This window comes from Wasmannia auropunctata, unplaced genomic scaffold (assembly GCF_000956235.1).
Source record: "Wasmannia auropunctata unplaced genomic scaffold, wasmannia.A_1.0 LD336069.1, whole genome shotgun sequence".
Classification (NCBI taxonomy): domain Eukaryota; kingdom Metazoa; phylum Arthropoda; class Insecta; order Hymenoptera; family Formicidae; genus Wasmannia; species Wasmannia auropunctata.
This window is the reverse complement of record NW_012026821.1, coordinates 1,670,941-1,696,074: the sequence shown is the minus strand read 5'-3', so window position 1 is coordinate 1,696,074 and position 25,134 is coordinate 1,670,941. Positions and strand designations below refer to the sequence as shown.

The 25,134-nt window shown below is 39.9% G+C and overlaps 1 protein-coding gene across 1 annotated transcript; it reads left to right on the top strand.

Annotated features, from left to right (window-relative positions):
• Window positions 1-7,877: 7,877 nt before the first annotated feature.
• Window positions 7,878-24,873, top strand: LOC105450081. Its single transcript, XM_011689728.1, has 15 exons — window positions 7,878-8,117; window positions 8,388-9,010; window positions 9,263-10,023; window positions 12,939-13,179; window positions 15,306-15,360; window positions 16,555-16,836; window positions 17,083-17,403; window positions 19,339-19,754; window positions 20,416-20,628; window positions 20,979-21,338; window positions 21,476-21,590; window positions 21,766-22,160; window positions 22,376-22,597; window positions 22,949-23,291; window positions 24,607-24,873. Exons 1-15 carry the CDS (start codon window positions 7,878-7,880, stop codon window positions 24,871-24,873), a joined length of 4,854 nt encoding a protein of 1,617 aa, XP_011688030.1.
• The last annotated feature ends 261 nt before the right edge of the window (window positions 24,874-25,134 follow it).

Sequence of the window (25,134 nt, the reverse complement as noted above, 5' to 3'; positions counted from 1 at the left end):
CACCGGGGGGACAGGTGTGCTCCAAATAACGCGCGAGCCCAAGGCCCCGCGTCTTCTCTCTCTCCTCCTGTCGCACGACATGTTTCCTCTCTAGACTCGCGCGTCTCCTTCCTTCCTCTCGCTGCCAAACTCCGCTCCCCTAATCTCTCACTGTCGCTGACGGAGCGAGCAGTAGCCTCTAGCGAGTGAATGCGGCTTTGATTGTCGTCGGTTGGGTCCCCAAAAACCACCCTCCCCCTTCACGGGGAGCATTTCGAGAAAATGGCGCTAGCAAAAGGTGCGCCTGGGGTCAATCCAATATAAATCAGAACCGAGTCTTGAGGCTTAGTCGAAAAGAGAGAGAGAGAAAGAAAGAAAAGAAGCGAGAAGAGAGAGAGGAAGAGAGAAAGAGTGTACGTATGTGGAATCAAAGTGGGAGAAGGCGCAGAAGAAAGGGGGCGACGATGAATAGAGTATTTTCGGAACCGCTCGCGGCGGTACACATCGAGATGCTCGCGCGTACATGCACATTCGTCCGTGTGTTTGTGATAACGTGAAAGGGAATCAGGTACGAGGCGCGTTCACCTGCCTCCTCCTCCCCGCTTCTCCTAGCGAGAGCCGAAGATCCTCTCCGGTAGGAATTTGGAGTTTCTCTCGCGTTTGAAACACCGACGGCCGTTATTCTTCTTTCTTACATGTCGAGGATGACGTTGGGTTACTTCTGGATCTTCTTGAGATACCAGAGTTAGGGGAATTCGTTATCAATTTCTTCAAGTCTCACAGACAACTTCTTCCAGAAGCTCAGAAGTCTTCGAGTTAAAATTTCAAAGATTTCAAAAGTGATATCACGCCCTTTGCACCTTCATTCTTGAAAAAGTTTAAGATTGATTCACAAATGGCTATTGTTAGATATCGAAGCAGATGATGTGGATAAGAGACATGTATTCAGGTTCTTTATCATTAAAGGTGCACATCGTATTTATTTTCGCTGTTTATGTAATGTATTAATAAACACTTTTACTTGTATTTTTATCAACATCGATGTTTGACGTACAAAAATTCGTTTCGCAAATAGTTCTTATCAGATAGCGATACAGATGGCAGTGGTTTATAGGCACGTCTTCATACATTACATTTATATTTATATATGTGTATATAAATAGATTAATTTTCTTTAGTTAATGGAGAACGATAGAAGAACAATTGGAGAACAAACGAGCAAATTAAATCTTGCACTTTCTTTTACATGTCAAATTACTCCAAAATATCTAGTTCAAAGATAGCTTTATAGATTTTAATGCAATATTATGCAATATTTTGCAATATTGATTACATTAATTTGCAAAAAATGTTCATAGAGACTATAAGATTGTATCAATTAATTTTATGACGGTTGAAATAAAAGTAGACGATGAGAAAAATTCGTAGCTTTGGAAACACCTTTGACGTAACTATATAAATCGTTGGAAAGGGGAAAGAGGTAATATGTCTCCGAGGCACATAGGTACTTCAAATCTCCGTGTGAGCCGACGGAGACACTATTTGTTAAGCGACATTCGGCGGGCGTGTTTGCATATGTAAGATCGCGCGTGATTGTTTGCGCGGTCCTGAAAAGAAAAAAAATCGAGTAACGCATGAGCCTCTCTCAGCTGTCCTCCCCCTTTCCTGTCAGCTCTCAGGATGTCCTGGAGAAAGAGAGAGAGAAAGAAAGAGAGAGAGAGCTTGAGACAGAAAGAGGGAGACTTCAATATTCTTTTAGAGTTAACATCTTCTTTTTAAATTTAATACAATATTTATTTTAATAGAACATCTATTTTAATAAAACATCTATTTTAATAGAACATCTATTTTAGTAAAGATGTGAGTGTAAATTATATTTTATAAGCGTTAGAATCACGTGAAAGATTTAACAATAAGAAAAAGGTTCTTTGAAATAAAAGTTGGTAGAGAAATTTTCTTTTTTAAATTAGGAGAGATTTAAATTTTTTAAATATTTTTTTTCGAATTAATTTCCATAAAAAAGGCAAATAGAAAATTCTTTTATTTTTTTCATTTAATTTCTATAGTGGATTTTACGTTTTATTAATTTAATTATAAAGATATTTGACATTTAAAATTTAAAATTGCAAACGTGTACAATATGCGTGTAATGATGCTCAATTAAATTTTTATTAATAAAAATAAAATCATTTTCAAATAAATTGAAGAATCTATAGATAAAATCTGTACGAACAGTTTTTTAGCACATGCTGTGTAGTATATCAGATAATGTTTCTAGCATATGCTGCAGTATATCACGACGCAACCCTAGATAGACTGGGAAGCTCATGCGTAAAGTCCTTTTCTTGGTGCTGCGGCCACGGTTTTGACGACACGCGCTACTTTTCGTAGTATTTCTTGCTTTCCCCGTGCCGCATCTCAAAATGAGGGGCGCATCAAGACCGTTAATGGCACCGTCTTTCTTGTTTCGGGCCCGTGAATAATCCGCATTGTGATGGCGGTTTTCGCGCCGCAGCCGCCATTAGTCTCGTGCGGCCCCGACAAGTGATTATTAACGCCACGAAGAAGAAAAGATCAAAAACGTTCCGTTTCTCGTTTCTTCCCTTACACTTTTTATCTCTACTCATTTGATACTGGTAGCGGTATGTCCTAAATGTATCCATTTGTGGATGAGAGAGAAAAATAAATTTTCGAAAAGAAAATTTGCAAGGATGCAAATTAAATGTATTAAATAAATGAAAATTCCAAAGACATATGATATCTTAGGCTTGCAATTATATGTATATTTTTCACGTGCAGCGCGTTTCGAACTTGGCAGATGGGGAATTTGCAAATAAGTTTTCCCAAAGGCTGGGAAGAGCCCTCTAGAAAAACACAAGCAAGATCCGACCCTTAATCAATCTCGTTTACTTCTTTGAATCTGTCTACTTCTTTCTTATTAAAAACAGTTTTTATAGTATACATTATGGACGAGGGTCCTTGTCGACCATGCTTGCAAGCATGTCAAGGTTTCAACCGTCGTTCTATTTTATTCATTTTCCGTGGCATACAGGAACAAGGTCGATCCTGCCTTGCGTCTTGCGGGAATAGAAGCGGGGTCGGGACTTACGGGACGGGTGTGTAAGGCCCCGATGTTGTTATTCCGGGCCGCTCGTCGTGGGGACCATTCTTGCCATTCGCAACGCGACCTCAAACGACGCGACTCACCTCGTGCGAACACCTTATAGACCCATAAAAGGGGCGCATATGGGGAATTGAGAAGCCGCGGAACAATTCAGTGTCTTTAGCGCTTTGTACACTTGTCTCTGTTTCTCGACGTTGAAATATATGACATATACCCTAATTGATGGAAAAAAATGGAGCTCTCCCTTCGGTAATATTCCACTCGAATTTTATTGGTAGAACTAGTGTACTAGTATAATGTTTGAATTGTGAGTTCAAAGATTATTTTGTTCATTTTTTTTTAAAGTTTTTTTCTATTTATTGAACTATGCGTTTATAATAAATATTGATACATATCTATTTATAAAAAAAGGATTATATTGAAAATTAAATTAAATTAAATTTCGTAAAAGCAATTGCAAAAAATTATAAAAAGAATATGGCTTCTGTGAAATATAATAAATATTTCACAGAAGCCACTTTTTTATGTTTCTATTATAATCTAAAATAAGTGTAAATTGAAATAATATTAAACGTGTACGCGATTTCTTTATTAAAATTATTATTTTATTATTATTTATTCGTAAAATGTTAATAAATCGTGATCTTCTCTTGAAATATTTGAACAACATAAATCTTTGAGATTATCCATTTGCATATATCTTGCACTTGTTCTCTTTCCTCTTACCGAGGCGAAAATACAAAAAATATTCGTCTTTTATAGCGGTCGTTTACTCGCGCGGCATATCGAAGATCAGATGAAGCGATAATATTCACAGGTGGACCACATACAGTGGTTCCCCTTTCTATATTTATATCGTATATACAACACACGCACAGTGGGCCCTTAAGATTTATTGCGCACTCGTAATTACGACGACGGACCCCTGGGCTTCGCTTAATAGAGTTCCATGGGCATTCTAATCGAATCTATCGTAGTCACGGCGAGGACCTCGCCAAAGGGAAGGATTTTGTATGCAGGTGGCGTATGTGTGATCGAATTAGATAGATCTTTATCTGCTATAACCATTCTACGGGTATTGGCCTGTCGCAGTGATAAAAGAATAATTTATAGATATTAGAAAGGTTGTCGGTTTTTTTATCTAAGAGAGAGAGAGAGAGATAAAGAAATTTTTCCTATTTTCACAATATTTATTTTTTCAATTCAAAAATATTACAAGATTATATTTTTTAGAAAAATACAAGTTCATCTAAAATATTTTAAGAAGAGAAATATGTATATTTAATAATAGTCTTTTTTGGATATAAATAAAATTTTTTCAAATAATTTCTTAGTCTTTGTCGAAGTAATTTATAGTTTCAGCGAGAACGGAAATCCTTTTCAATAAAAAGGTTATACTTTTATGAAAATTTACAGTCCTTTTCTAGTCAACTTCGTAATTCATAATGTTACCGTCTTTATATCCCTCTCATGGAATAACAAACGGCATCCACACATATACGCGCGAAGTCTCCCATTCAAACGTACGAGCAGTAGAACACTAGGTATACAATTTAATGTGTGCTGTAATATATCGTATAGTTGCAAGAGCCGGAAACAGACGGAAACAATGTCTTATCGCAGGTGCAGGCTGACTGTCATACTCCGTTCATTTCGAATGACGTACTAGTGTCTAATTATGCAGACGAATACCTTTCGTCGCTGTTACTTGTACTCGTTCATCCGAGAGGAACTCGTCATTTGATGGAACAATCCGAAGGTTTTAGGTATTCCGCATGTCATTTTGCCCAGCATGACTCGCCACTTACGAAAGAGACTATATTAAAACCTCCGGAAATTCGTGAGAAAATAATTTTGCTTTACTAAGAAGATCCTTTTTTAATTTAACAATAAAAATCAAAATTTTTTTCTTACAATTAAAATTTACGTTGTTTCGTAAATCTAATAAAAAATAATGTTTTGCTCAACGAGAAGATGTGATTTACGATCAGTTCTGCGTGTTGAATTAAAAAAATATATTTGTGACGGAATCTTTTTTCAGGGAAATATGAAAATGTAAATTTTATAATATTTGTATTCTCTCTTGGCCGTATATTTCAGTAAATAATTGAAATAAATGTACTTCAAATTTATAATATTAATTAACGCATTGAGTTAGATGTCGAAATTTCTAAGCTCTAATCCGTATTCTTCTGTACGAAAGATACGACCTAAAACGGCACGTGCGAAGCTTCTCCCGAATAAATACGTTGAGGAAATTCTCCTCATAGATGCCTGATAACAATCATCTTCGCCACGTATCGACATCGGGGTTCCACCTAGCGCTGGGCCGAACGATACCAGATGGGACCCACACTGCGCGTTTCACCACCATATGGGCAGGTGCCGAGACCGTTTTTACGTGCGCGTAGGCCGGTAGTAATGGTGGTGGTACTGTCGCGACAGACAGGGCATTCGTATACACGTGTAGATACACGCGAGAGGCACGCACACGCGAGCGCGCACGCGAAAAAGTGCAGGGACAGGAGAGCGAACGCGCGCGCAGCATGGCAACAGCCTGTATGCAAATGAATGCATTTTTATACCTAGCTAGTACAATGCGCCGCACCCCCCCTCGGCGAACCGTTAAAAGTGAAAACCTGCTGCCGCGCTGCTACTGCTAGTGCTGCTGCCACCCCGCTTTTTACGCGCTGCCCCAAACGCGATTTTGACCGCGCGACTTTTCAGGAAGTTTCCTTCAGGGTCAAGATCAAGACCGGGATCGGGAATGATACAATACGTATATCCGCATCGCATTTTCTTTCGATATTAAATGGAGACTCGATCTAAAATCTATTTAAAATTAAAGAGAATTGATATTAGATAATCGAAAATATTCATAGTTAAAATATATAATTTACTTTGTAATCTACTAGAGATGTAGAAGAATAATTTTATGCACGACATAATGATATGTAAATTATAAAATGATAAAAATATAGAATTTTAAAATTAATATTCTTTAATATAATACCTTGTAATATTATTCTTTAATATAAGACTACTTTTTAATATTAAAAGTCGACAATTGATATCTCATACACATTTTTGCACAGCGATGATATTACGAAAAAAATTTACATAAGAAATGGAAAAAGATTGTAACGCTTCTGAGATATTCTGTATGTATGTACACTCGCTCACTAAAAGGTTGCGACACTTTTTTTTTATAGGTTTCTAATTTATATTTAATATACGTAATATATACTTTATAGATAACTAATATTTTGCAAATGCAAACCACGATGTACTATCTTTAGTCTAGAGACAGTATAACACCAATCGTGGTCCGCATTTGCAAAATATTAGTGCGTTTTCAAACCTATAAAAAAGAAAGTGTCGCAACCTTTTAGTGAGCGAGTGTACATCAGGCTGAACAAAAGAAATTAACAATATATAAAATACATTCAAATTAAACAAAAAATTAAGCTTTCAATATTTCTTTTTCTACAAATCTAATGAAACTTTTTTTTTTAACGGAGATCAATTGGCATAATTCAAAAATAATCGATCGTAATATTTTTGCCGACTCGAGATTAAATGAATCTAAAGACTCACGATAATATTGGCTCTCTCCAATCTCGAATAAACTAAGTTACGCGAATATCATGTTCAAAAGAAGAACCTCGATTCAATCCGGCGACCGTGGTGAACTCGCGCTCATGCGAGCTAATCGAATCAGCAATTTCGCGAGTCAGCGGTTGCATGCGCAGCGGCAACAACCACGGAGCCGAAACGAAACAATAATTCGGCCCGTACGCTCGATCACACGTCCTTTTTTTTCGTCAACCGTCGTGCCCGCGCGCTCGATTCTTCTCGCCCACGAAATTACGCTCCAGGGAGCGAAAGAGAGAAAGGGCGCATCGGGTACACTCGGTTTTAGGGGCCGTTTAAAGGATCGTTAAGCACGGTGCCTAGGCAAGTGCTAACTCGTGAAACCGTCTCTCAGGTGTATACGACGTCTTTCACCTGTTTCGCTATTTCCCGTATGTCGCGACAGGTGCACAGGTCGCTATCTCTCCTTCTTTCTCTCGATTTCGTCGCGAGGTTTCCTGTCGCGTTTCGTGTATCGTGTCGCACACACGCATTTCTCCCTTGTACGTAATTAAGGCGCAAGCGATCACCTCGCTTTCGGCCGGAAGGCCGATAGGCGGACCTGACGAGAGATGTCGACCTTATCGAGAACCTTTAGCGAAACCCAACGACTTTCCCCATTCATGTGTATTCCCGTGCGTTCTATACGTACGCCGTACGCGTGCGTTCTGGATTAATGACAGGCCCTCCAGAATGCCCGGCCCGGCCCTCGCACTTCCTCTGCGCGAAGGAAATAGTTAGATTGGATGTGAAGGACTCTTTAATGAAATGTTATTACCGGCGAACACGCCGGGGGAAAGTGATGTGTTGAGGTGAAAATAATCGTTTCGTGCGGGCTTTGTGGTTTCCGGAGCACACTTGACATGTATTAGAATTAAAAGAATGATAATTTACATGCATAAAAAGAATAACCTAGAAAATTAATTATGCTTGACGCTGAGAACGCTTTCTGTTTTAGTAAGAAATTCAACGAATTTATTTAAAATATAAGTTACAAAATTTTGTGAGACAGGATATCAATTATTATGTTGATTTGGGTATTTCTTGAGAAACTATCACCAATTAACAACCTTTCCAATTATTTTAAAAATTGTCCGTTATCATTCCTCTCTCTCTTTCTCTGCTCGTTTAGCATCTAGAGATGCTGAAGTGGACGGTTTCAAGATCGTTGTCGACAACCAGTTCGACACCCCACGGTCCGCCCACTTTGAACAAGCCTCCCCGCCGGCCTTTCCGAGACCTGTCTAACACACCGCCGACTTCTGCTAGCTGCCGAACCAGGCAGGTATCTACTCAGAATGTGTCGAACACATCCAGAACAACGCCGGCTCGTAGGAGAAGGTGTAGGAGTAGCGGAACTGACTTGAGGACGTACTTTCAGGTAACAGTAAGTTCAATATTCCTTTTCTCTTATAATAATACGGTATAATAATATAACATATGCTAACATATATATAACGCTTGAAGAAATACGATAGCTCTGGATATCAAAATGGTAAAAGAATCTATAAAAGAGTGACATTTCTGATTCTTCTTCGACTAAAATAGCGTTTCTTAAATCCCTTTTAAAGTCAAGAAGCAAACAATAAATATCTATCTAACGTAGTGTTGCTTTGAAAAAAAAAAACGTATTCTTCAATGTGTTTTGCAGGCGACGAAGCCACATCTGAGATCAAATAAACGCCAATCTATGTCACAAGCAACGGAGAATTCCCCGGTGTCTGAGAGCTTCTATCAAAGCACACCGAGAGTAGACACCGACATCGGACCGCTCACGTATTATCCACCCGGTAGCAAGTGCTCCACCGCCCTGACCCTACCGACGGATCCCGCGCTCTTCATGAACAGTCGCGCCAAGAGCTTTCAGAGCGACAACGAGCTGCCGCAAAATGTTGTCAACGAGGCGCGAGCGAATCTGCAGTCGCATGTCTCCGACTTCTTCCAGCAGATCTCGATGGCGACCAGCCCGGAAAACGTGATGGAGGCGGGCTCGATGCCACTCGGTACGAAGACCAAAGTCTATTCCCAAAACGTCGAGCAGAAGACGCGGGTCGTGCGAACGCCGTATTTACCAAAGCTAGCGAAGATCACGAAGATCCATGCGCGATGCCGGACGCCGTATCACACCAAACTTGTTCAAGCAATCAGCCCCTTCAAGTCGAAGACATCGCAGGGACAGACGCCGCTCGTCGGAAAGCTCTCGAGTCTCACCATAGATCAGGACTTGCCGAAGTACGAGAACATGGACAACACGGTTACGGAGGTGCTTCACAGGTAAGATGATTATAATTAAAGAGATAATTGAATTGATAATATATAATAAACAGAGACAAATAAATATGATTTTTTGATTCTTCATTACGTCTTTCTTTTTCATAATTTTCCCTAGAGTGAATTAATCTTGTATAAAAAACAATTGCGATGTTAAAAATTTGAGAAATTGCGTTAATGAGAAAATAAATTCATTATATGTGTGACACAAATCCTAACTAAATCTAAACTAAAAACCAATTATTCGATGCGCAGAGAGCAAGAAGTCAACTTCGGAAGTAAGACCGTAGCGGAAATTCTCCTGGGCGACGCCGAGGAGAGGAACAAGATTCTGGAGGCGTCCTGCGAAAAACGGCCGGAATCGAAGATGACAGATCATACGTATGAGACTATCGCGGAGGTAGTAGAGGAAGAATCGCCGGCGCGCAACGACAGCTCCATATCGTCGGTCAGTCAACTCCTGGAGGATCCTTCACCGGTGTCCTGGGCTTTCACGTCGCCGCTGAACGACCTCGACGGCGAGTTCACGCTGAAGAGGCAACGTGGCATTCGCCGGAAGCGTCCGCGAAAGGACGGCGACAAAGTGGTGGACGGTAAACGAGCCAAGAGGACGTGTAGCCCTTCGATAAAGGAGAATCAGGTCACGCTAGTCGAAGCCATCAATCCGAATGTGAAGAAGCTCGCGTTAGAGACGGATCTCGATTCGACCTTGGACGAGAAGCACGTGCCGGCCATGAAGCTGTCCTTCTACGGTACTGAAGATCGTAAGGAGGACGACATTAGCAGGAAGACCAGTTCCTGGGACCTTGACAGCCCTAAGTCGTCCATGATGGATGATCTGCATAGCTCGAAATCATTCGTCACTTCTGTGTCGACAACTCCAGAGGTACCCCTGGTCGCGACTGTCAGAAGATGTTTGAAGTTCAGTCCCGAGGGCGAGCTGCCGATGAGATCCAATTGTCGCGGATCGATCGAAATCGAGTGCTCCCTCGTGGCGGAGCATATACACGTTCGAGGTAAGTTTACATTTATTTCATATATATATATTAATTACGGTTAATAGAGACGAGAAGAATACGAATGTATTCTTTACCAAGTTTTTTAAAAGAAGTAAATCAAACTTTAAAAACACTATATTTAAATATAATATTGTAAATTTATCTGTTAATATTGAATAAAGGGGCATAAAATATAGTAATACTAAATTGAGATTAAAATATTTTTAACGAACAATGAAAAGATAAAGCTAATAATTTTGCACAATGTTTATCTAAAAAGAAGTGAGAAGATTTTGCTGTAATGAAAATTGCTGTAATTTTTGGCTTATTAAACATTATTTCGTATCCCTCTAAAACTAAAAATATGTTTTTCTAAGAGAAATATTCGTTACCCTCCGTCTAGCCGTGGGGTAGCTTGCTACCCCTACACACCCCTGAAATTTCGCTGCTACGAGACATGCGCCAGTTGCGTGTCGCGAGAGGAGGTGCTTCGAGGGCGCTCGGCACCTCGCACTCGGCATAATACTGTGCCAGTAACCCACAGACCCTCCCGGCGACTCAATTCCGGTTAGTAAACCCATCGACATTGATCACCGTTGCGTTGTCTTTGCGTAAACAGTCGCGATCCCAGTCCTATCTCGTTCTCGACAGCAACTTCCGTTCTGTTGATTCGCTCTGCCGACCGTTCTTTCCGCGTTTTAGAGCGAGATGCGTCGCATTCGGTCGATGCGCCGCTTGCTGACGCGTCTCGCGATCGTCTCGTAGAATCGGTCTTAATCGTCCTCGATTACTCGTGACACCGCGGCTCCCTCGTCATCTTTCGTCTCATCCAGAAATCTCCGTTTAATTTTTGTATACGAGGGTGAGTCAACGAGGGAGACGAAACAGTGCACAACGTCGACACAATTTACCCCGGGAAATCACGCTCGTATTACTTATGCTGCGCCACTTTTCGAAGTAAACATTTTCCCTACGGATGTATATTCTGCTTCAGCAAAGAGGATATATTTATTTCAGTAAAGAGAATTATTTGCGGCGATGAATAGTGAAGTGTGTATGTGCGTTTGTGCGTGTCTTCTTCTTGCTCGTCGACTTATTACCGAGTCGTTTGAGATTATTCGCAGCATGATGCTGTGGTGCGTGGTAATCGCCGAAAAGTGGATCGCGCGATGCGAATCCTCGGCACGGATGGAGCCAGTGGCGAATGCCGCATCGGTCAGACGTCCTCGGGCGCAAGTAGTGAGTGCCGCGGTACAGTCGGCCGTAAGAGCGAGCCCGGAGCGTCGATTCTCCGGGATTTCTCCTGTCCGCAGTGCCGTCGCACAATGCAAAATTTGCCACAATGTATAAATAAATATATTCTGCATTATACAAATTATTTTTGCATACAAATTGCATACGAATATTTTATTTTATTTATTTCAAGGCGGTTTAGTCCAAGTAGATTAAAGTCTGATGTTAATAGAGGCTGAAGGGTTTTAGAGCAATTTATATGCATTTTCACTGGAAATCTATATTACAAATTAAATCTAATCTGTAATTAAAGAGGTTTTAATGTTCTGAGATAATAAAATAATGGAGTTTAGTTATTTCTGTACATTATTTGCACGCATCAAAGTAAAAACCAACATTTAGTAACCAACAAGTAAATATTAAAAGCAAGATTGTTTGTCATCGTATCTAATAAAATATACGATACGTACGCGTATAATATTTAAAATTCTTCAAAATTTCGAAACATTATTGTGAAATAAATATGTTAATTTTTAAGTTAATGTGCAAAGATAGATGTTATATTTGAACTTATAATTAAATGAAATATTGTTATTATTTTAAATCGGGCAATTCATGCATTACGGAGACTACTTCGCGTTACTGACTTCTAACTGTAAGACACTGCTGTATTATACTGATGTAAATTGACGGAAACAGCGGTAAAAGCTGTAAATGTTAAATAATTGCGAAGCAGTGTAATTACGACAAATTAAAGTGAGTACACGTTCAGATTAAATGTAGCGGAACTTATGATGACAAGTAAAGGAAACTGGCAATATACACCGTATGTACTGCGAAGTTTATTGCTGCACGTGTTCAAGTGCCGCATATATAACATCCTTGGTTTTTCCAAAAGCCCTTCTTTATATAAGAGAAACATAGCTGTTGCTGTTATATAGCTGTTTTTATAGCCATAATTAAAAACTAGACGTTGCTACATTATAATGAGCTATGACCTTGATTACTGACAACGAAAATGTCAACTGGAATTGAAAGATTGATTATTCTCAATAGCCTTATTCACTTTCTTATTCATTATGCTTTTATCTTCGCAATTCCATTCTATCGATAAAAACGGGTGGGTAGAGAGAATGCGAAGATGAAGTGAAAATGAAGTAGGGCAAAGGTCATAACTGCCGATCCTTTTCATCACATTATTGGACAGTCCCTTTTTTCGTATCATGCAAACATAAATTAAAAGAACCTCTGAAAGCTACCAAGGCGACTGCAGCTATAAAATTTTCATTATAAATTGTTATATATGTTTTATTAAATTCAGAAATTATCTAGTGATTATTTTTTACTATTTTTTGTTACATTTTAAGATTAATTGTTTGAAAGAAAGAGATATATAGAATGTGATTTCAAAATCCTTATTTTGTGAAGCAAATAAGGCCTTATAGAGCCATAATTATTTTTCGTTAATCATTACATTTTATTTTACTCATATATCATTGAAAACTGCAGTGAAAACTCTTTTTATTAAACAAAAATTCACGCGCGTCGTTGCACGAAGTCACATACATTTTGACGGTCTATTTTAAAACAGAATATAAAACTTCTTCAACAAATAAATACGATACAACGAAACACATATGTATATATAATACATATGTACACTTATCTTTTATAATCTCAAAATTTTGCAATTCTCGCAGTGATAAGGTGCAAGGACCTGAGGCGGGCGTACGAGGGACCGGTGCACGCGTACGTCAAGGCAAGTCTAAAGAACACCAGCGGCGAGGGAATAGTCAAGAGGACCGCGGTTCACCGCGCTACGCCGAATCCGGTGTTCCGCGAGACCCTGATACTCCCCTGCCCGGCGTACAATAGTCACTGTACCGGTCACAGGCCCACGTCTCTGGACATCGCCGTCTGGCACCGGGATCGTCGTGCGAGGTGAGCATGCTCCGCGGGGACGGGAATGAGAAAGAAGGGAGAAGGAGGGAAGGGAAGTAGGGGCTTATAATGTCTAGGGTGCAAGAAGATACTGACGCAGATTAAGTTCGTAAATCTCGCGAGGCCGCGGCGAACGCGCTAAAGTTTCATGCGAATCTGACGTCTCGTTCCCTGGAAATTTATTTATTAACATAAGTGCTTCTCGGTTTTGTTACGGGAAGATTAATTGTGATTTTCTCAAGAGATCCGTATACGTGAGAGGCATGTTTAGTAATTAATTAAAAAGAAATCGATAAAATCGATAAAAAGCTATCGAAAGGGATTGAAGAAGTTAGATGTGACATTGATTTAATTCATCTTTTGAATAATTCGAGAAAATAGATTTCAATTTAGAGAAAATTAAAATAAAATAGATTAGATCTATCATATTTTAGTAGATTAGTTCTTTAATTATTTTTAAATAAATCTTTATAATTCTTTTATGAGATTTTACAATCTTTATTACGTAAAGACAAATATATTTATGCGTAATACTTTAGCGCATAATATGATTTCTTTGGACAAAGAGCGAAGAAATAACAGAGCAAACTCAGCACAAATTACGGAACACGTTTGCGGTTGGAAAACAGGTTGCCGCGATAAGGCTTGAGCTGTTTCACTTGTTCCGTAATAGTCGCAGAGCGAGGGGGAGGATAGAAACGTGGAAATTAACCTCGATCAGCGAATCGGCCGCGATTTAATTCGTCCTGATAAAGCCTCGTAAACGATACATCGTTAACTTACGAGGCTTAACAAGCACGTGATGCCTCGTACCGTATACGAGATAGCGATCTCTCGAGGTACGCCGGGGCGGTACAGCGTGGGAAAATCTCGTGAAATTCGTAAAGCGGGCACGAACCGCACGAGAGCCACGTAGAGTAGCCCGTGGAATTTATGTTAGTGGAGCAACGAATTTATCTGTCTCGCGTATCCTCCTTATATCTATTTTCTGTATTACTAGCATCGCGTCTATATAAATCCGGTTATTTACTTATACCCATCGGCCGATCGTTTATCCATTGTTACGTTTATTTTTACGCGTGTACACGTCGATATGGTGTGCTTCGCACAAGAAAAAAAAAACGCGATTCTCCTCATTCGATGTTCGATCGATGATCGATCCATTTGCTTTCGCCGCCTCGGCTTTGGCTTGTTTATTCTTCGAATTGCCCAATCGAAGTAGTCAACCTAATTTTAAGCTCTTCCGAGAATTTCTCTCACATCGGAAAAACGCCGTCTCGCAACGAAGCTTTGTTTTCGCGAAGGCAATACACTCTCCGAATATGTATATGCTATTTGAAATCATTTTAGCTTGAATTATAATCATAATTGTGTAAACATTTATTTAACAGCAATTGTTTTATAGCCAACACCGCGCTTTCTCGTTCGTTCTGTAGTTGAAATTATTTTCGCACATATCGAGATTTTTCCGCAAGAAAGCTTGTGTTATATAAAACGCATTGAAATTGAAACTTTTTATCTCTCGACAGTTTTGCATTTTATTAAGTAGTTTCGCTTTAATACGAAATTGCTTTAGGTGCGAAATTAGCATATCTTATTTAGCATATTTTTAATATTTCTCACATTACAAATGTAAATTATTGTCGTTAGGGAAAATTTTGTTTATGATCATACATTTGACTTCTTGACTAAGATTTAGATTCGAAAGACTTTCAGCAATGCAGAAAATTACGCAATTCCGAATCGCGTGTCTTCTCGGTCGATGGTCCGTCCGAATGTCTGAACTATTGTAATTTCTGGGAGCATATCCGAGAGGGTTACCCCTTTCGCGGTAGGAGGGGGAATCGATTCCCCCGGATCATGCGCACCACGTCTACCACGTGCATTTCTCACCCCCTTTCACCCTCCTTCTCACACTGTTCGCGTACATACAGTGCGCGAGACATTACGGTCACGCTGTGTATATATACATAGATACATCCCCGCGGATAGACGACACTCGTATGCGGGCCTTCATATATGCATGTACATGTGTCTACACATTCTACACGAACGTGTCCGCGTATTTTGCGGCCTTCCTCCGGACAACGGAAATTTATGCGTGTTTCCCTTTCCGCCTGTTTCAGACGTAGCGAGCTGCTGGGCTGCATGACTCTTCCTCTGCCTCTGTCCCAGGATAAGGTAAATATCACGCGAAACTTGGAGTATATATTTGTTCGATCGAGAGACATCCGCTCTCGATTCGCTTCGAGTGTACATCGTTTATCGTATGCAGTATATCTAGACGTCCACTAAAGTTTCCTGCTATATTAATTTCTCAAAGTGTGTGTCTCCGAAAAGTTTCGCGCTACAAATTATTAAAAAGCTCCCGTTTCCCTGGAGGAGAAGGGTAAGTATATCGAAACATTAAGTATTCACTCGAAAGACTCTCTGCCGATTGAGACGTCTGCTGCTGATTTATTTCAAGTATATCGCACCACCGGATGCGTCTAGACGTCTACTAAACTTTGCTGCTATATTAGTCGAATCCTTGAATATTGTAGTGGTCTGGAAAGTTTTTTTTTTTGCTAAAAATCATTCAAAAGAAAAAGTAAGTATATAAGAAACTCGGAGTAATTATTTAAGATACTCGATTGTGATATTTCTTAGTGTTGGCTACTATATCAATTCTCGAAAATATATAGTACATATAATATATAATTATACAATAATAGGATAATAAAAAATTTGTAAATAGTTAAATTTTGAAAAGTTAATATTTTTCTCGCTCCGTGTTAAATTCGTAATCTAATTTTTTTAACTCGGACATCAGAATATAATGACTGTTGCACAATACCAATGATTTGAAATGTTCTTTCATGTTAAGCGGATTATCGCTTTGAGCACAGGCATTATTTAACACTGGATTACTGAAATGATATCCTAAATAAGTTCACTTTGAAAACGTTCAATTACGTAATACATTGCAGTATTGAAATTTTTATATTTTGATATAATAATAGGAATTATTAATAAATTATCATTACATAACTTGGATTGCAATTATATTTAAAAAAAGAGACCACTACAATAATCAACTTAAATAGATTTTTCGCTAATTCTGAAATCTATTTCTTAATCTGTTCTGTTGATCTGTTGATTTTTTTTTCTTAATCTAAAATCAATTTTTTTAGCAAAAATTTAATAGAACGAGGAGCTTTTAATTCTTAATTATTGTGATTTTTTAATTTCTTTTATCCTAAAATTTCTCATATCTCTCATAATCCTCCAACTTACATTTCCAAATTAAATTAGAGACAGAATAAAAAGTACATTTAACATTAAACGTCCGCATTTTTTAATTAGGAGGATTAAAAGAAAAGAATTTATTTGCAGGAAGCGACATGGCATCCTCTCGAAGCCGGATCCGTCCGAAACACGAGCACCCCTTTCGCGGGTGCACCTCAAGACTGCGTCGTGTCGCCACCGTTATCCAAGGATGGCGAGTCAGATAATAACAACTCAGGGACAGACGATCTGATGTACCTGAGGCATCTGGAGCTAGAACCCGTCGATCCGCTGACAGGCCTGCCCTTGCATCCGGGTTTCACCGCGAAAGGCGGCAGAACACCCTGCACTATCACGAGAAGGCTGATAAGGCAAACCTCGGTCAATCAGGTGCGTTTATAAAAGTTATAAATCATTTAAAACATGAATAGAACAAATTTTGAAACGAAAAATTGTTGAAACGAAAAATCGAATCACACACTTTTCTATATGGAGATCGTAGTACATCTACATATAATGTATAATCAGAAGAAATACGATAAAATTATCCATATTTAATATTTGCCCTATTGGCATGTCTGTCAGTGCTATTTAACTTTGCTGACCGAATGTTTTTTTTTTTAATTTATCTATCAGGTTCCATGGGGATTTTCGTTGTCGTGGGGCAGACCACCGCGAGTGGAGCGCGTGGACCCGGGAAGCCCGGCGGAACGTTCCGGCTTACGGCCAGGTGATCATGTGGTGTTCGTGGAGACGACGAACGTCGTGACGAGACCGCGAGACGAAATTCTGGGCCTCATCCAGGCTGCCACGAATCAGCTAGTGCTGGAGGTGTATCGCAAAGGAGGTGCTCAGTCGTCCGGCGCCCACCACAGGCCTAGCTCGGTGAACGCCACTCTACAGCCCACCTCCGCCGCCGGTTCTAACGTCCAACATTCGGTCACGTTCAACGCCGAGGTCGGTACCGGCGTCCTCGTGTGAACGTTACCCGTGTAGCGGTATTATAATAGTAATACATATTCATCGGTACCTTGATTACGAGGAAACGTCGCATGTGGAATAACGACAGAATTGACGCGTGACGCTACATCTGTCGGTTATTGAATTGGCAAAATGATTTTGTATTTTAAATGTGTCTTGATATTTTTCTAACAAAGAATTTGAAGTTTAATTCCTGAGAAGATTGTTAATTTTAATTGCTTCCAATTTAAATATGTTTATTAAACGAGAGATGTATGTTGAAATTAGTTAAAATATCTATATAGACGAAAAGAGAAAAAAAATCGCTAGATCCGAAATAGTCGTACAAAATCACTTTGATTGCTATCGTTATCACAAGTGATATCTGACGACTCAAGATACCGACAAATATAGTTAGCACAATATAAAGAGTATCGCTACTAGTGCCACTAAAATTTACATTCGCCATTGAAGCTTAATTACGTGGATCATAAATTGATCAAAGATTGAAAGTGTGTTAAAGAAGCTCCCATTCTAACAAAATAATCGATCGATCGAGCAGAGAAATGCGTCGAACACGTTTAATTGCAACATGAAAAGACAATATCGTAGGAGAGATATGTAACTTTTTAGTTAGTCTCATCATCGTAAAAAAAAAATATATATATTTTTTTAATTGCTATCAGTAGGCTGAATTGCGTCGTCTATAAGTGTTAATGCTTACTTTATTAGAAATTATAAACTTGCAGACATATCTGATAAAAACTTTTCTATCATGAGTATCGTTGCAGTAAGTCTTATTTTAAACAATCAGGAAGATGTGTGATAATTGACACGGCTCGAACGATACGACACTGCAAGATCTAATTCTGCAAACTCGCTTTTACGATTGCTATTAATACTCTGGAGATATCGCGGTATATATTTAGTAAATATACAGTCAACCGCTTTGTGAAATTTTGCATCGTCTGTCTGCTGTTGTTTTTCGGACACACTTGTAAACCAAAAACGTTGCAAAATCTAAATTAGAATGATATTAGGATTCGTCGAAAAATTTTATATTTTTATGAGGAACTTATCATACTTAGAGCGGGAATATGCGAATTTATTAGACGCGTCATCAGCGTGCGTTATTAAGAGCTTATTTTTTTTTTTTTCGTTTTCGTCACAAGAAGAGTGCGAAGAGCGTCACACACCTGTATATTGTTTTTTTTTCTTTCTCTTTCTTTGTACTTTACTTGTAGCGGAGCGTGTAGTGTATAGCGCGCGCGTCTCTCATGTGAGGGATGCCGTTTAAGTTATATTAATGCGGTTATGTTTTGTACCTTGATCAGGTTGCTCTTTTTTGTTGCCAACAAGTTTTGTTTCCAACCATGCGTTCTGTTTATTTATTGTATCCCCTGTCACCCTCACATCCCAAGATTTTAAATTGTCACATGTTCTTGTCTTCTTATAAGTTCGATCACCGAATTTTGATTTAATTATCAGTCATTATAGAAATGAATTTCCTATTAATTGTGCAGCAAAGTATTTCTTGCCTCGTTATCGATAGGAAGAAGTTCAACTCTGTTATTTCACGTCAAATTACAGGCCAAAATTAAGAATCAGATATTGTTCCAAATTATTTCAAATACTTTAAAAACATTCATATCGAAATAATTTAAAAATATTCAATATCAAAAATTATTCTTCTCTGCATACTTAATTATTGCCTGTCTTGTACAACACAGATCACTAATCAAAGAATCTCACTGTATTATATTACACAATTCTAAATAAGCGCTAATCTATCTATACATAAATATGAATTACGAGTCCTCGTCTTACAATGACAAAATGCGAAAATTCCCGATATATACAATTCAAGATAAGCATCTATTTCGATTTTCTGTGAAAAGTCGTCCAAAATCTTCTCGCGACTCGTTCAAACAGGTCTTTCCAAGTCTGGCACCTGACGCGCCACCCGAGGAGGAATTAACTGTACGCGAGACCAGATACTGGGGCGTCCTGAAGAGCGGCCACACGCGCTTCATGGTCCCGCTGTGCGAGCGACGCGACGTCTTGTCGGCGACGGACTATCTGATCCTCTTCCAAAACTTGGACGACCTGCTCAAACTGTCCGAGGAGATCAGGGACGAGGGCGGCGGGGTCGACAGCTATCTCTGTAGAGTTCCTAAAATCACAGCTGCCTACCGAAGATACCTCAGTGGCCTACAACGTGCCTGCTGCCTGCTGGTCGCTCTCAGACGGAACACGGCCTTCGCCAAGCTGGTCTGCGAGCCCGCCGTGCCGCAAAAACGGCGCCCTGACCTCACCGGGGTGTTGCTTCTACCTTTAGAACACTACAGGTTGGCACGCTAATTGATCGTGTTCTCTTCACAAAGAGATCTCATTCGTTTATCAATTATTTTCATTTGATAAAAACTACATCTTGGAAACAAAGCTTGATTAAGTTAAGGGAGATTGATAATTAGACTGTGATATACATTTTTTTATGAAGCAAGTATGAAAAAGATATCAAGAAATTAATTTATTCAATCACAATATACTACTTTTGTTTTATTTTATTTAAAGCTTCCTCGTGTCTTCAGTATTGTTATAATTATGTTTCATGAAAAAACGACTAATCGATTTTATGAATTGTGGTCTAGATTTGTAATCTGATTATTATGTTAAGAATTTTTCGTAATATTATTTTTTTTAATAACTCTCGATTTTTAAGCGATTGCCTTTGCAATAAAGATATCTTTATTTAATGATAAATATTACTGGAGGATTATTGGTTTATAAAAATCGACAATATTTTAATACTGCATTTTTTTAGTATATTAATAGGTACTGCGGTGTGCTGTTTAAAATCTTAAACTTAAATAGTCTCGGTTAGAATCTTGAAAAGTGCAAAATTACGAGAAGTTTTTAATGTAAATTTAAAACAATTTCTCTCGGCGCTTGTAGTTGTATCGAACAAGCGACAACCGTACCGTTTCCGTAGTAAATACATGCTTGCAGAGAGATGACGAGATTGTTGGGCCAAGCATCTCCGCGAAATTGCCAACAAACAAGGGATTTGGCCCAAGGCTATAGAGAAGCTACGGCTAATGCGGGTGTCATGGAACCGCCACGGGACACCGGAAGGCCTCTGCTAAGTTTACAGGAAGTAGAATCTCGATTGGTGTTCGCGAGATGTAAGCCGTTTACCTTAGCAATGCCAGGAAGACGATGGTAAGTTTTATAATTTATAATATATATATTTTTTTATTTCTTAAAAATTTCGCGTGAACAATATTTTATGTATATATACACACACACATGACTTTAATTTAAATAACTTTTAAATATATGCTGTTTGCATGTCAGTAAAAAATAAAAATTCACTTTTAAATTTTGATAGATATCGACTTGTCGATTTACTACTTATTTATTTTGTCTTTGAAATTCTACGAAATTAAATCGGAAATTAATCAATTTTGCTGAGGTAATAAATGATAATAAATGATGAGGTATTTTGCGATCACTTTTAACTGCACAAAGAGGGTCAGCGATTATTAAAAATTCGAATCTATTTTTTTGAGGCTTTTCGGCGGAGCTCTCGCTAAGGTTGAGGGTCGAGCGCGTCTGCAACCGTCCTGGGCATTACTACTGACTGATCTTCTAGTATTCGCGCGGGTATCGCGAGACCGCGTGCTTTTCGTCACTGAAGAACCCCTGCGACTGTCCAGCATCGCCGAGGCGTGCTTCACCGTGCGAAAGAGACCGACGGAGTTTCGGCTGCAGGTCGCCGTACACCCGAACGGCAGCGTGGACGATCACGCCGAGACGATAAACAGCGGCGGTTGCAGCCCACACAGTCGACTCCGAAGACGCGTTCTCATCCTTCGCGCGCCCACCGCGGAGCTCAAGGCCGTCTGGCACAATCTTCTTCAACGGCAAATGTGAGTGGTGGACTCGGCGCGAAAGCACGCGTGTGCGCCACGCGGAATATTTTTTTGTCGGGAGTCGAGGTGTAAGCGGAGAGCCGCGTGAATGGACCACGCAAAATTCATGAGCACCAATTTTCATTGCGTTTTAGCATCTATGTGAATACAGGCTGTGGGTTGAGCTCATCGGATCAGGGCAGCCCCGAAGAGAGTCCGGTTCCCGGCAACAATTTCGCCGCGACTAAAGAGTCCACGGAATGTTCGCAGGTCAGTGAAAAGTGATGACAACGACGATATCACTTGAAGCTATCTTGATATACCATATATTTAAAAAAAAAATGTGTTTAATAATTTAAAAAAGAAAAATTGATTTTAATCATTTTAATTTCAAGCGTCTATTTCTTCGAAATTTGATTTCAAAATCGATGTTTCAATGTAACAGATCGCAAGAGAACCTCGGCAATCTAACGAAGACGAGAAGGAATTGCAGTCCGGCGAGAGCCTGGAGTCGATCCTGAAGAACTCGCGGGAGAACAATCACCTGGCGCAATGGGTGCGCAATTCGCATCAGATCCCTCCACCGGACCACGAGGGCTCCTTCGAGGAATGGACAGCCGAGGAACTGGCGGCCAGAACCCCCCGAGAGAGCAATAGCCGGTCGACCAGCCAGGACACCGCGACGGAGGAAATCACCACGGCGAATTCCGACGTGGAGCAACAGAGCACCACGTCGAGCGCAAGTCTAAGTACTGTGAAGTCGAACAGCATGACGCGGAAGAACGGTAGTCACATGGCCACGAAGGAGAACTCCATCAGCATCTGCCGAAGATGTCACAGGTAATTTTGTGCAACCGAATATTCATTAAATACTCAATTTTTTTAAGTCTTTTTGGGAACTCTCCAAAAAATTCTCAATTTTTATCTCTTCTATCTATATCTTATTGTAAATACAAGCCGAAAATATTTTTTGAGTGACAAAATGTAGAATCTAAATATCGCTGCATTAATTTTGTTAAGCGACTGTAACGGCAGACTGTAATCGTTCATTACAGATCGGGTTGTCCTACGCCGCCGTTGCAAAGGGATCCATTTTCTCCATTGCCACCAAAGATTTCGGTTCTTCCACCGACCCCCGATTTCTGTACAAGGCACAGATTGCGAAATGGACTGCACGATAGTCCAGGACGTAACAGTCCTAGTTACACGCCCGCAGATGGTAACACCGAGGACGGCAGCGAGGACGACCTTGATTGTGATGGCGAACCTCCTTATAGGTATGATTAAATTATAATTAATTTGTGTATGTATTTATCAAATTAATATAATTATCACATCGAAACATCGATATCAAGATTTGCTTTTTCAGCTGTTGAAAATAAGAGAAACAAAATAAAAACCAAGTTTATCCAACTTGTTTGATCCTAACATTTACAACATTTACAACAATCAACATTTAAATTCAATGAAACCTATCGTGGATCGATTATAATTACTCGATTAATGATTATCTAAATTCCTAAAATTTATATGAAATTATCGCGAGACGCCACACTTTCACTGCCCTTCAACAAGCTTCAAAAGCGACTTTTCGATCTCCCACGCCCGTAACGATCATTCTCGCGTAGAGCTTTGAGACGGTTTGGTACGATGAGCAGCCTGGATCAAGATGACGAGCTGGATGAACAAGGGGACGACGACAATCGGGACACGGAGTCGCCACCGTCCGGTTTGAGAGCGTGGACTGCCCGAGCGAGCAGCTACGTCGTCAGCAAGATGGTTTTGCTGGAGCAGCTCAGCGAAGGTGTCGGCGGTTACCTTCTTCAACCGCCGGTACCCCCGGAGCGAACCGAATTCTCGTTGGATCCAAATGACGAGGAAGGTACTACGTCCGGGGCGACTTCTGGCGACGATATATGGGGCACGCCAACCTCCGGCGGACCAGACGATGAGAGCTTCACCGCCAATTCGGTAATAATGTTTGTGACTTATACAATACACGATATTAATATCCAAAAGCTTAGAAGCACTGTGAACTAAGTCCCATTGTTGTGAAGAGTTTTATCGCGTATTAAGTGATCACGATTGATAAATTTATATCCAAACATGTTAACATATAAATTTATAAAATGGAGATGTATTATAAAACTGTATAAAAATGAGTCATATCCGAAGTTCTAATTTTTAAAATAAATCTATTAAATTCTATTAATCTATTAAATAAAATTCTTCGATTTACATAGAGAGAAGAAATCAGGCTTAATTTTTAAGATAATTTAGTGCAATATAATTTATAAATATTTCTAAGCTAAATTTTGAGCTAAATACTTCGTGGCTTTCAATAAAAATTCAATAAAAACCTGTTACAGTATGCATTATAAATTATAGTCTATATTGCATACAAATAATGATCGCTTGATACGTATGACTTTTCATATAAGCTTGCTTGAAAATAATATCTAATACTGGAGCATTAATTCATTTAAATTGCACTCTGTATTAAACGCAAAAAATTGCAATCGCATTTATTTTGGAAACAATTTGTAACGAAGTTTAATGTATAATACATGATAATTCAATAAAATTTACAACACTATTGTTTTGAATTACAGGTCGTAATTTTTAATGCCCAAATTTTTCGCTAAATGCGACTGTCTCATTTTGTGAATCTAGCCCCATTAAAAAAAAGTTTGACCATATGCCACAATTAAGTGCTAATTTATTGCTCTTACCCATTCGCAGGAAATTAATATCAAAAGTGGAAGTGTTGACTTTACGTTACGCTAACATCTGCACTTCCAAATAATTGTACTTTATGTACGTATATACATGCACTAGCACTGCTGTTCTCTTAATGGCATTTTAACTTAAACAAAGAGCAATAAATTAATAATAACCGCCATTTTTGATATTAAATTCTTGCAAATGGATAGGAACAATAAATTCGCAACTAGAGCAATAAATTATCACTTAATTATGGCATATAGTCAAACTTTTTTTTTCGTGGTGGAGATTCCAGGTTCACAGAGCTGACTGTCTCACTTGAGGTAGATAAAACCGCAGATAGCCGCACCTAGCACTGAATATGGGATACGAAACACGGATATTGTACCTAAATCAGGGGCTTTTTTTTATCCTTGGTATATTAGGCGTATGTGAACGCGGGAATGCAGCGATAACAAGAAGATAGAAATAAGCTTCGCACGCTTGCCTGCATGACGACGCTTGCCTTCTGTTTTTCTTTTTGCAAAGAATCACTAGCCCGAGCTGTGCCTGACTTCCCTAGCCGCCGCCGAACGGCTGCAGCAGCAGCGGTGGCGCCGGTGCCATCGGTGAGGACAATTACGGCCTAAATCTGTCGACGGAGGACGACGTCGACCAGGAGTCGGAGAGCGAGGACTGCTCGTTACCGGAGCTGAGCATGGACCAGTTGCTGGGCAGCAGCGGCAGCCTGGGCTCGCTGCGCTGCTTCCTGGGCAGGAGACGGCTGGAGCCGCTGCCGGAGGAGGAGGACTCGCCCGGCAGCGGCAAGCACCAGGTCGGATGGTGGTGACAGCGGTTTCAGACGGCGTCCAAGTCGAGCGTCGGTGCGAACGTGGACGAGCGTGACCGCGTCTTCGCCAAGCTGAACCAGGAGGACGAGGAGTTCCGCCGGAAGATCGTCGATTTGCACCGCAAGCTGTCGGACGTGGACGCGGACGCGGGTTTCGCGACGCCGGGTACGGCCGGTTCGCCCGATTCCAGGAGTTTCAAGGAGGCCGAACGTCTCAGGGAGCTGGAGGCCGTCGCGAGACGAGCGGAGGAGACCAATTCC